Source organism: Arvicola amphibius, chromosome 12, assembly GCF_903992535.2.
Source record: "Arvicola amphibius chromosome 12, mArvAmp1.2, whole genome shotgun sequence".
In the NCBI taxonomy this organism is placed as follows: domain Eukaryota; kingdom Metazoa; phylum Chordata; class Mammalia; order Rodentia; family Cricetidae; genus Arvicola; species Arvicola amphibius.
The window spans coordinates 126,085,622-126,098,249 of NC_052058.2; the positions used below are offsets into that span (position 1 = coordinate 126,085,622).

The 12,628-nt window shown below is 41.5% G+C and overlaps 1 protein-coding gene and 1 non-coding gene across 2 annotated transcripts in view; both read right to left on the bottom strand.

Annotated features, from left to right (window-relative positions):
* Nucleotides 1-4,062: 4,062 nt before the first annotated feature.
* On the bottom strand, nt 4,063-4,169 carry LOC119803169. Its single transcript, XR_005283579.1, has one exon. It is a non-coding gene; the product is annotated as a U6 spliceosomal RNA (small nuclear RNA).
* A 781-nt stretch (nt 4,170-4,950) lies between these two features.
* Nucleotides 4,951-12,628, bottom strand: part of Ano5 (anoctamin 5) — a 90,786-nt gene continuing 83,108 nt past the window's right edge. The window contains exon 23 of the mRNA XM_042054050.1: nt 4,951-5,172. Within this exon, the coding sequence (XP_041909984.1) occupies nt 4,951-5,172 (222 nt within the window). The remainder of the gene's footprint in view (nt 5,173-12,628) is intronic.

The window sequence follows — 12,628 nt, forward strand, 5'->3', positions numbered from 1 at the left end:
TTTTTTTTTTTTTTTTTTTTTTTTTGAGAGTAAAAGTGTGGGAGGGTGGGCCTGGGAGCAATGGGAAATGAGTGTGATTGGGATATGATGTATGAAATTCCTAAATAGTTAATACAAGTATTATGTTTGTGGGAAAACATTAGAAATGGTCTGTGATTCAGAGTACGGGGTCGCTGGCTCCCAGCCTGCTCTGCCTATCTGTTGATTTAATTTTCATGGATGGGCGAACTCAGAGTCCACAGAGAAGGCACAAGTGAGTGTTGTCTCCTCAGCTTCTCTAACTGGAGGATTCTCCTTCATCTCCTTTTGCTGCCAGTTCATTTGCAAAGGAAAACCGGTTGTTGGCCCAGTGGAGATCTTACAGTCTGAATATTGGTGATTTTGTCTCCTTTAACATGATCCTCAGACACCCATGCTTTCTGTGAATTTGTAGATTTAGATACAAACACGAGTTCTCTTTTCTATTTATAGACTTGATAGACTTTCTTCTAGTGTTTTGTTGTTCTTGTTTGTTTTGTTTTTCTCTTTGTTTTCCATTTTGTTTTTCAATGGAGTTTATCTGTGTAGTCCCCACTGTATTGGAATTCAATCTCTAGAGGAGGTTGACCTTGAACTCACAGACAGCCTCCTGCCTCTGCCTCCCAAGTGCTGATCAAAATGGGGTGTGCCACCATCACCCGGTTCTTCTAGTGTTCCTTTTTGTTCTGTGTATAAATAAACATGTTGAATAGGTGGGATACTTAAAAACTTTTTTAACCAACTTTTATTTGACAGTCTTCAAATACAAAGAGTTGAAAATAATATACCCAAATGACTGTACACATACTTGTAGCTTTGGTTCACATTTTAATAATTTTAATAATGTGATGCAATTGTTTTTATGAATGTGTTCAGATGTCTTATGAAGTGTTTTGGTGGAGGCCCTTTTCTTTTTTTTCCACTTGGAGCACAGAATACATGCAAACAAAACACTCACACACATAAAACAAATAATTTAAACACATTTGATGTAAAAACTTCTCTAGAGTTCTCAATTTCAGAAATTATCTCAGCTCTAAACCAAAGCGTGTACATACACACACATGAAGGAGAGAGAGTGGGGGAGAAGAACATAAAATGAACTAAGAGTGTTTAAAAACTAAGCACACAAAGTTAGAAGTATGAGAGGATGATTTAATCAAAGCACATTATATGCATGTATGAAATTCTCAGATACTTAAATGGGATGAAAAGAAATAACATTTATGTCAATATATTTGAAATTATTTACTTGCTTTAATTACCAAGTGATTTGGTTTTTGAGGTTTAGATGTATAAAGACAATTTTCCCTAAATACCTGTGTACTCCCTTTAAGAAAGAAGAGAAAGAAATAAGGGAGCAAAGAGCAAAGGAAGAAATGAGGGAGAAAGGTAAGGAAGGAAAGAAGAAGTAGGGAAGGGAAAATGGGAGGGAGGGACAGAAGGAGGGAGACAGGGAGGGGAAAGAAAGCTTATATACTCTGAGCTAACCTCAGGACACAGCACCTGATATCAGGAGAGCTACATCTTGTATCCAATGACATATTTGGAGGAATAGACAGTTGCATCTTATACAGTTTACACCATACTATACATTACGTTTTAAACTTTGCCATTAATTTTTACATAATGCTGAAATAAGTGACATTTTAATTACTACACAGAAAAGTAGATTAAAATTGCAGCAATAACAGTAACATGATAGTTTTATTGATTTCTTGTGGCAGAGTCCAGTCTAGCAATTCAACGTTTTCCTTCGTGACATCGTTCTATTACATAATAACTATGAGAGGTTTGTTTGAAACAATAGGTTATATTTTTTGAATGACCAGTATTGTCAATGATTGTTCACAGTGCCTGACCCTACAATCATACTTCAAAGGCTTTCCTTGGACATATAAATATTGCCAACCTGAAATTTCTCAAGATATATTCTGTCACCACTAGTAACTGGCACTGAGCTGAGATTTGCATCTTCCTACCCACAGCTGTACCCCAATGATTCTTACCTGAGATCCAGAAGAAACAGCGCTCTCTCGCTCTCTCTCTCTCTCTCTCTCTCTCTCTCTCTCTCTCTCTCTCTCTCTCTCTCTCCTTTTGACAAAAAAGTCCAGAAACACTGCAAAATTAACACATCTTTTATCTAATTACAGGCCCCTCTTGATGTCTAAAGTCAGTGTGACTTGAAAGATTTTGTTTTCTGTGTGAAAGGAAACAATGAAGATGATGATTGCAAGGGACCATTGAAAAGAGATGTGGGGTTTGGGCCTTTGGCGCTTGAGGATTCTATTTTCACATTAGATCTCAATGTTCCCTGGAATATCAGTGGAAAACAGTAAACTGCTTGTTTTACTGAAAGAAAAAAGAATCACAGCCATACTCCCTTTTCAAGACTATTTTCTCCATTGTATATGCTTTTTTTAAAAAAAGATTTATATATTTATTATGTATACAATATTCTGCCTCCATGTACGCCCGCATGTCAGAAGAGGGCACCAGATCTCATGACGGACGGTTGTGAGCTGGGAATTAATGTGGTTGCTGGGAATTAAACTCGGGACCTCTGGAAGGGCAGCCAGTGCTCTTAACCACTGAGCCATCTCTCCAGCCCCACAGCTATACTCCTAAACATGAACATACATCCGGTGCTCAGGTGCATCTAACTCAGCATTCTCACACCAACCAGTGTTTTGGTGAAATGGGGCAAATCCACCTGGGCAAACGCCATCTGATTTTGGCTGGAAGACTTTCTAGAAAGTTACTCTAGTATTTCAGAGTAAAATATGAGGCAGGAAGAAAGTGCCCAGTGGAAAATTCCAAGGCAAATATGAAGTGAAAACACAGATAAATCCTTAGAATCACTTGTAATAGAATAAATTCCAGTTTTGTTAATGTCTACCATGACTTTAGACACTCGGTTCTTGAGTTGGTTTTGAACCTGCAATGGGCAGCTTTACAAGTCAGATTTGTCCTTAGCTTGGAGTCTGCCTCCATGATACTTTGAAGTCACAAAATTAAAGTGCATTTCCAAAAACCTATAATCCACCCTTTTTTCTAACAGTAGCACCCCTGAAGAAGACAATGTGAACAGTGTATGAAGAGCATCGCAGTGACAGTGTAATTTGAAAGTCGACAAGAACCTCAGCTGTGGCTTGGTCATGCTCAAAAAGACCTGCTTTCCTAAGTTAACCATCTCCATATATGAAATTATCTTTTAATTTTGGAATCATTTCAAGGAACCCAAACATGTAGTCTATCTACTATATAACAAATCAGTAATGTGATGTACTAGCTTTTCTGTCATTTTTATAAAATCCATAATCCCTGGTTTTAGATACTTAATATCTATCAGCAGTTAGTTAATACGGTAATATCAGCTATGCTGTAAGATTGCGTTATTGTTAAGGGAACAATACTTTTAGAAATTGTGTGATCAGGTTTTTTTTTTCTTGTATGTAGCTGGTTTTAAAAAATACTCCTTTGTAGCTGATTTCTAATTTAAACCTAAAGATCTGAGTACTCTAGGGCTGAGCCCTATCTCTCACTCTAGCAGTAAGATACAGGCAGGCACGAATGTGATACTGCAGTAACTTAAGCAATGGCAAAGACTGTACATATCCACATAGGATAAATATGGAAGGGGTACTTCTCAAATACACTTTTGTCTACCTGATTATCATCTTCTCATGTGGTTGATTATCTTTTGGTGATAAGCTCTGGGCTCACAACACTGACAGTTTCTCTAAGACAGGTTGACATCTGAAATAGTCTATCGTGTCAAATTCCTGTCAAATTAACAGTCACCTAGACCTTGTCTTATGTGTCAAAGGCAGAGAAGGAAGGCACTGGACATTGTGGGGGCAAGGTCGCCCATGAAAAAACGGTAAACTTATTACAAGGTCTGGAGTTTCTTCAGAGTGAAGAGATTACAATTTGCAAATAGTTTGGGCCTAACTTGTATAAATGGTTAGATCTTAAAAAGGCTTCATGATGCAAAAATCAGCATCTCAGAAAAATTGAAGTTTCACTTTATCATTGAATAAGTTAATGTCCATGTATGTCTTGCATTCTTTTTTTTTTCTTTATTAGGGGCCATGTTAATCTTCTCTGTATCGTTCCAATTTTAGCATATGTGCTGCAGAAGAGAGCACACTGTCTTGCATTCTTTATCTCCTAAGAAGACACTTGGGCTTTGCATAGTTCCTTCACTTGGAAGCCTGTAGTCACCTGACTCCATGGTGTGGAAGTTAGTCAACATAATGGAGACAATACCTTTAAAAGCCCTCTGAGAGTCTTTTGTGAAAATTCTTTTAGTCTCATGGAAAAATTCATTCTATCTTTCCCAGGAAAGGCTATCTGGGATTCTGCCAGAAGCTAACCTTCACCTGGCATGGTCAAGAGCACAGTCCTGCTATCATTTTTACCCAACATTTGTCAATAAGTGAGATTTCTCAAGACATCTGATTTTGGCTTTTAATGTATGCATTTTACAAAGGCAAATGTTCTATGAAATGGCAGATCTCTTTGCTAGCTTACTCTTCAATGTGACCCTTTTCTTGTTGGGAAGAAGACGGAACACTCAACAGAAGAGAGCAGAGATGCGCAGTTGCTCTGGGAAGTGACCAAACATCCCTAAGGCTAGGATTTCACTCTAAGTAGCAATCCTTCATGATTTCCCAGACTCAGCATCCAGCGGCACCACCTGCAACTGTCTTCAGGACTCCACGAGTTACAGCCTGGGAGAGCCCAGTGGATGGTGCCCGCCTGTGTTCTCTTCTGATGTCAGCCTCTAGCAAAGGGCATGAAGTCTCTGGGTTAAAAATAAAAGGAAGAAAGTAAAACAAATGGATATATGGATTTCAACCTCCAGCCAGAAACCCAGAGGCAACAGTGAACAGAGAAGGGTGCAGAGTTTCTCACCTTGCATGTGGATTAAACAGAGGATTTGCCCCCCAGGGATCTGTTGTCTTCCTCTGTGTCATCCCTAATGATGGTACTGTATTCAAAATTCAAATTTTCTTTCAACTTGTTGAGCTCGAAGTCATGGATAATTTTGACAGTCATTAACTTTTCTCGTTTGATTTTCTCTGTGACATCCTTTGGAACATCTGGTATCATCCATGCTAATAAAAATTTGAACAGAAGCACTACGTGCTAAAGGGGTGATAAAGGAAGAACAGAGATACTGTTAGGATCAACAGGAATTTATCAAGGAGTCCTCGAAGGTCCCCCTGAGCTTTAATAAACTGTGTTGGACACAGGAAGCACAAAGGTGAATCATACAGACCCATACATATGCACATGCCCGTGTATGTGTGAGTGTGTGCGTGTGTGTACCCTATAATTTTCACACATACAATTGAATTAAATAATATATATTTAAATAAGCAACTAGAGGAACAGAACATGGCTATTAAAATGCCTGCCCTCTATCTGTGCCCTGTCCTAAGAACCTAAGGAAACATCTCTAAAAGAGTCCTAGCTTCCTTTAGATAGCACAGATCACACTCAACCACGTACTTTCTGATTTAGTGTGAAGATGAAACTTAAAGAATAGCAGCCACTCTGTTTTAGATTCTTAGAGAGTTTTCAGGAACGAAGGCAGTCAGGCCTTCTGAGGACAGTGAGTGCAGTGTAGAACTGAAAACAATCACATCAGTTTAGGTTTCTATAAGAATCAGTAGAATGTCTAGGAATTATGTGAATGTACAACTCAGCCAACCGTGATAAGCTTAATTGGAACAGACCACTCAAAGGAAGTTCTTAACTTCCAACCATTGTCACCTGCCAGTGTAGGATCTTGCCATGATAAGCCTGGATCTCAATAGTTTACCCCGAGGCAACACCTGGTTACAGGAAGGACCACAAACTGAGTTTACTCAGGCACTACCCAGGAACAGAAATTCCTAATGTTCCAACCATTTTAGATAGGATCACTTTCCAGCACACATTCATGAGGAAGCCCCTAAGCAAATGTCAGTCAATCAGAGGTCCTGAACCTTAGAAATCCCTCACCCTCAGCTGTATTACTATAAAAACCCAACCCCAACTGAGCTCGGGGCCATCTGATGGTTCTACTATGTTGGACACACAGAGAGACTGAGTTTGCAAACTTGAATAAAATAAAAGCTCTTTGCTTTTGCATATGGGACTCGTTCTCCTTGTTGGTTTTTGGGGAACTTCATGGATCTGGTCATAACAGTTATGATTTCAGTCACAACAAGGCTGATACTTCTGGGTTTTAGGGCCATACATGTGCAGACAAGCTTTCAGACAGAAGTGCCTAATGGCCCTGGGGCCCTGTTTGACTCATGTGCATGCATGGTTGCATCATCCACTTATGACTCAGCTAGCCCTTGTGCGAATGCATGGTTGCATCATCCACATATGACTCAGCTAAGCCCTTGTGTGAATGCATGGTTGCATCATCCATATATGACTCAGATAAGCCCTTGTGGGCATGCATGGTTGCATCATCCACGTATGACTCAGATAAGCCCTTATGCGAATGCATGGTTGCATCATCCACGTATGACTCAGATAAGCCCTTGTGGGCATGCATGAGCCCCGTCACCTGTGTATGACTTAGTCACATCAACCCCCTGTGTGCATGCACTAGGTAGCTTTTAAAAGCTGGATGGCCATCTTTCTCTTTCTCTCTACACAATGATGTCCCCAGGCCTGTACATGCCCCCTCTAATAGACTAAGCAGGGTTTTTTTTTGGCATGTTCCATGTTTCCTTCTCACTCACGTCACGTAATTTCATTGGTGCCATCAGACTGGCCCTCCCACCCCTCTTTCTATGCATACCACCAGTGGCTTCAGTTGGTGAGTTTCCCCCATTCTGGTCAGCTTAACTGTTTCTCTGATCCTGAGGAATTGACTGTTGAGCTCCAGGCAATCTTCTGGTGTTCCTAGAAACGGGGATACAGCCCCCAACCATGGTCTTTAAGGCCATGGTTGAGTCCTTCACTGACATTCATCTCTGGATTTCTTCCCTTAGCTAAAATCATATTTGGATGACCTGGGGTCAATATTCCCATGACTGGGGGCTCAGGGTCCCTCAAATTTTTCTTTCTCCTTTTTTTCTTTTCTTTTCTTTTTTTTTTCTTCTGGAACACTTGTCAGTGGTGCCTGCCGGGGCCTCTCTGGCTTCCAAGTGACCCCAGCTGGAGTCAGTCAGGCTTTAACACCCCACTTGTAGGTAGAGGATGCTCTCCTACAAGTCCTGCAGTGTTGGCCATCATTTTACATCCCATCTATAAAGCGGAGATGTCTCCCTATAAGCCTTGTGGTATCACTGTTTTGTGTGGGTTTTCACAGTTTCAGCTATGGGTAGCAGGGCATCCAAGACAATCAATCCAGCCTCCCTTTTGGGATGCCTTTTAGAGGCCCCGAAACCCCAGGCCTTAATGCCCTATGTACTTATTCCCATACTTATCCATCTTTGTTCAAAAAATGATCTCCTTATAATTTAGATAACAATTTAAAGTGGTCGGCTAACAGCACCTTTGATCCTGATATTCTGTGGGAGCTTTCTAACTACTGTCAGTGCACAGGCAAATGGAAGGAGTTTCCTTATATACAAGTCATTTACTATCTAAGCTCTAAGTCCCAGTCTCATAGTCTTTCATGATATCTTTATGATCCTATCTAACAACCTACTTCCTGAAGAGCACAAGCAAATTTGGGGGCAGGCCAGACTACATGCAGACGAGGTTCACCAAACACATGTAACACACCCTCTAGGGGCAGAAGCGGTCCCCAAGCAGGAACCACACTGGGACTATAACACCCCAGCTTAAATTTTAGCTAGGGACCGGTTTTTGATCTGCCTCCTGGCAGGTCCTGTAAGGCTGCCCTCAAGCCAGTAAACTAGAATAAGCTCTCAGAGGTCATTCAAGCTATGAAGAAAAATCCTTCTGCATTTTTGGAATTGCCTCACTAAAGCCATGTTACAATATACTTAGAGCCAGAAACCATGGAAGGCAGACAGTCATGGATACTTGAGGCTGCCCTTTGACCTGACCACAACCGTCATCTGTAAACATCACAGTATCAGGATGGCCCATCTCCTTTCTCTTGGACACTGGAGCTACATACTTGGTACTGACAGAATTCTGGGGGCCTACCTCTCCTTCTAGTTTCCTTATTGTCAGGCTAGAGGGACAGACTTATCTCCCTCAGCAGTCCTCACCACTTAACTCTGATTTTAGGGATATTTATCTCACTCATTTATTTTTAGTCATGCCTACCTGCTCAATACCTCTTATGGGAAGAGATATTTTAGCAAAAGTAGGAGCTTCTGTTTCATTTGTTCCTTCCATTCACCTTACCCCAATCTCACCAGCAGCTCCCCTCCTCCTCCTTCTAGCCTCCCAACCTTCCAGCCCCAATGTGTCTTTTCCTCTACCAGCCTCTCAGTAAACCTCTAAGTCTGGGACACCCAAAACCCCTGTGTTGCTAAACACCATTCCCCCATCATTATCCAATTCCAAGACCCTACTAAGTACATTACCCAAGTTCAGTACCTCCCCTCTCTCCAGAGCCTTAGGGGACTTAAGCCTATTAGCTCTGACCTTCTAAGATAAAAGCTATTTCACCCCACCTCTTCTCCCTTTAACACCTCTACACTTGCTGTTAAAAAACCTAATGAAACCTGTTACCTGATTCAAGACCTCTGACTCATGAACTCTGCAGTGGTTCCTCTTCATCCTGTAGTACCTAATCCTTGCACACTTCTTTCCACTATCCCCCCAGAACCTCCCACTTCTCAGTTCTAGACCTTAAGGATGCTTTCTTTTCTCTATTCCTCTCAGCTCTCAATCTCAAAATATCTTTGCCTTCACTTGGACTAATCCTGAAACTCCCCTCTCCACACAGCTCACCTGGACTGTGCTTTCCCAGGGATTCCAGGACAGCCCACACCCATATGTTCAGGCATTCACTTCTGATCTACTCTCACTATCTTACCTTAAACCTTTTACTCTTCCAGCTCAAGATACCTCCTCATATATGTTAACTCAAACAGGGCCCTTTTCCATTAAATTCCAGAGGACACAAAGATCAGCCACTCTTTCTCTAGTTCCAGAAAAATAAAAGTCTTGTCACCATACTCAACTCTCCTGTGCCAAAACCATATACTCTTCTTCTTCCTCTTTCTCTTATCTGCTCTACCAACTTCTCTATATCTCCAATATCATACTTAACTTTTCAGTTAACCACTCGGTTGTTATTACAGGGATCATCATTAAACATAGAGCTGGAGGTACAAGGAATGCCAAAAGCCCAGGTGGTAAGAAACAAAAATGAATTTGGGACATTCACAGCTCCAGACTCCAAAAACTCACAAAAGATTACTTTAACATAACAGGTTTATCACTGACTGCAGCAGTGTCTCCTGGATGCTAAGGTAATACCATGATGCTAAAGAGGACAAGTGCCTTAAGATTTGCTCCAGATAAATCTTAATTTAATTAAGTCAAATAATTTCCCTTTCTAATAATTCCCCCTTCTTTTCCTCACTCCTCCCCACCATCTTCTATTCCAACACTATACCATAGTAATTATAAGCTTTTAATATGTCTAAAACTTATTTCTTTTCAAACATTCTTTTCATGAGCTCCAGGGAGCCAGTTGGACATATCTAAGCAGACCAGACTCACCCAGAATAAGTATCATTTAATTCTTCCCTTATCATTCCTGGTCTCAGGAACTACTGGGAAATTCCCTCCTCCACCTCCCCCAATAAAAACCCTCTATTTTCCATCTTGGGACTTTCCTCCCTTAATCACCAGGCTCTAAAATTTTTTCCAGACATAATTTTCTGCCTTTCCATCATTTTTGCAAGGTCCAAGCTGCCAGGCAGCCAGTTCCACAGAGCTGGAAAAAAACCACAACAGTAATCAGCCACCCCAGAATGTGGTCAAGCATTTCAACTCTCCAAGGCCCACAAAATCATCAGGAAGCAGTAACAAGAGACCTTATGACACCCCATTCCCACACATTAAAGGCCCCAAACTCCCCAAATTTTTATAATTAAAGGGTGGAATGTTATAATTTCAGCCACAATGAGATTGACACTTCCAGCCATGCATGTGCAGACAAACCCTCAGGCAGAAGTGCCTAATGGCCCTGGGGCCCCATGTGACCCACACATGTATGGTTGCATCATCCACATTTGACTCAGGTAAGCCCTTGCATGCATGTGTAAGCTCTGTGACCTGCATATGATGTAGTCACATCAATACCCTGTGTGTATGCGCTAGGCAGCTTTTAAAAGCTGGGCGTGCTCTCTTCCTCTCTCTCTCCTTCTCTCCCCCCCGCCTCTGCACACTGACTTCCCCAGGACTGTACATGGCCCCTCTACTAAACTCCTAAGTGGGTTTGTTGCATGTTCCATGTTTCCTTCTCACTTGTGCCAGGTAATTTCAACAGTGAACGGTTTTTATCTTTATAACAGAAAGCTGTGAGTGAAAGGGCAGAGGCTGTGGTATAGAGTGGAAGTGGGACACATATTAAAAGCACAGTTACTAAATAGTGAAATTCAGAATACTGAGCATGGGCAGGAAAGATAGAGCAAAACCTGGGGACACAGGGAGGGGAAGAAATTCTTACCCACAAGGCTGGCTGAACCCTAAGGCCAGCTGAGAACAGAGTCCCAGCACAATTATCAACACTAAAGCCTTCTCTCCCTTCTCAGGCATGAACCTCCACTTAGGAGTTTCACCAGGAAACTCTTGACAATGCTAGTGATTTCTGGTTTCCCCTCATCATATTATAACTATTATGATCCCATCTAAAGTACCTCCTTCAGAGCATCCTCTAAAATCGTGTATCAAAAGGAAAGAAAAGTGTTTGTTTTTTGGTGGTTTTTTTTTTTTTTTTGTAGGGTTTCTCTGTAGCTTTGGAGCCTGTCCTAGAACTAGCTAGCTCTTGTAGACAAGATTGGTCTTGATGAACTAACAGAGATCTGTCTGCTTCTGTCTTCCAAGTGCTGAAATTAAAAGCATGTGCCACTACCACCCGGCTTAAAAATAGTTTTTTATTAAGCTCTGGAGAGTAAACTTAGAGCTTCCAGGATTACCATTATGGTCAATGTGCAGATACATCAATTGGGACTCCCATGTGGAGCCCATACCTTCTTAGGTGGAACTTCTTTCACTGAGTGTCTTTCTTTCTCTTCACTTAGTGTGCTTAAAATATGGGCTTGGTGATGACTCAGTAATTAAGAGCACCAGTGGCTCTTCCAAACTGCTAGGAGTTCAATTCCTAGCAGAGGGCAGCTAACAAATGTGACTCTGGCTTTAGGAAATCTGATACCATCCTCTGGCCTATGTAGGTACTACATAAATGTAGTACACAGGCATACATGCAGGCAAATACCCACAACATAAACTGGAGAAGCTGATACTATGCTCTTGGGTGTGCACGGACGTATTTCTTGAGTGATTTTCCTTAAAGTTTTAAAATTAGTTGTTGATTGATTGTGTTCATGTGTGGGTATGTGGATGATGCATAGAGGTCATAGGACAACTTAGAGAAGCTAGGCCTCTCATTCTATCATATGGGTTCTGGAAATACAACTTGGATTGTCAGGATTGGAGGCAAGTACCCCTACTCACTGAGACATCTTGCCAGACCCTCTCTTTCTATTAAAAAACACACATAAGTAAAACCCAACACTGCTTTATACTGGCTAAGCCTGAAACTCTTTTCTGCATTGACCCATTTGGGATAAGGAACTGCACACTGAACACTTGTGGATTTCTAAAGAAAGGTGGGCTGGGGGGCTGGAGAGATGGCTCAGAGGTTAAGAGCATTGCCTGCTCTTGAACTTCTTGAGTTCAGTTCCCAGCAACCACATGGTGGCAAACAACCATCTATAAAGAGGTCTGGTGCCCTCTTCTGGCCTTCAGGCATACACGCAGAAAGAATATTGTATACATAATTAATAAATAAATAAATTAAAAAAAGAAAGGTGGGCTGACATCTACACACACTAAGCTGGTAACCTTACTGTTATGGTTTTCATCTCTTTAAGAGACAAGCCACACCCACTCCCGGCAACCCCTGCCTTCCTCTCTCCATCTTAGATTCTCGCTGTCCCTTCTGGCATGCGCAGGTTCCCTCTCTCCCATTCCCTTTCTCTCTCTCTCTCCTCTTTTTCTCTTTCTTCCTCTCTTCTCTAAATAATAAATATCTAATTCTATTCTGTACGATGTGTCCACCCATGTGCCTTCTACCTGCATCCTGCTCACACCCCTGGGCTCGCTAGGACCACCTGCCATGCACCAGCCTGCCCTGGACCAGCCACCATTCTGGGGACTGACAGCCGCCTCTGCCTGGGACTAGCTGCTCTGAGAGCCCGCTGGGGATCTTGCAGCATTTTTTTATAATCATAAAACTTACCCTTATGATCCCTGATTCTTGGATGTGCAATACCATCCATTGTATAATAAAATATCTAACAAGAAAGAAAAAGAATAAAGCAAACTGCAACCAAAGAATAGAAAGCTAATGAAGAGAGCAAAGGTATAACTCCATGTCCTTACAGGTGAGAAAATAAGATCACTGATGGTTAGAGCAGGATAGACATTGTAGCAGAGA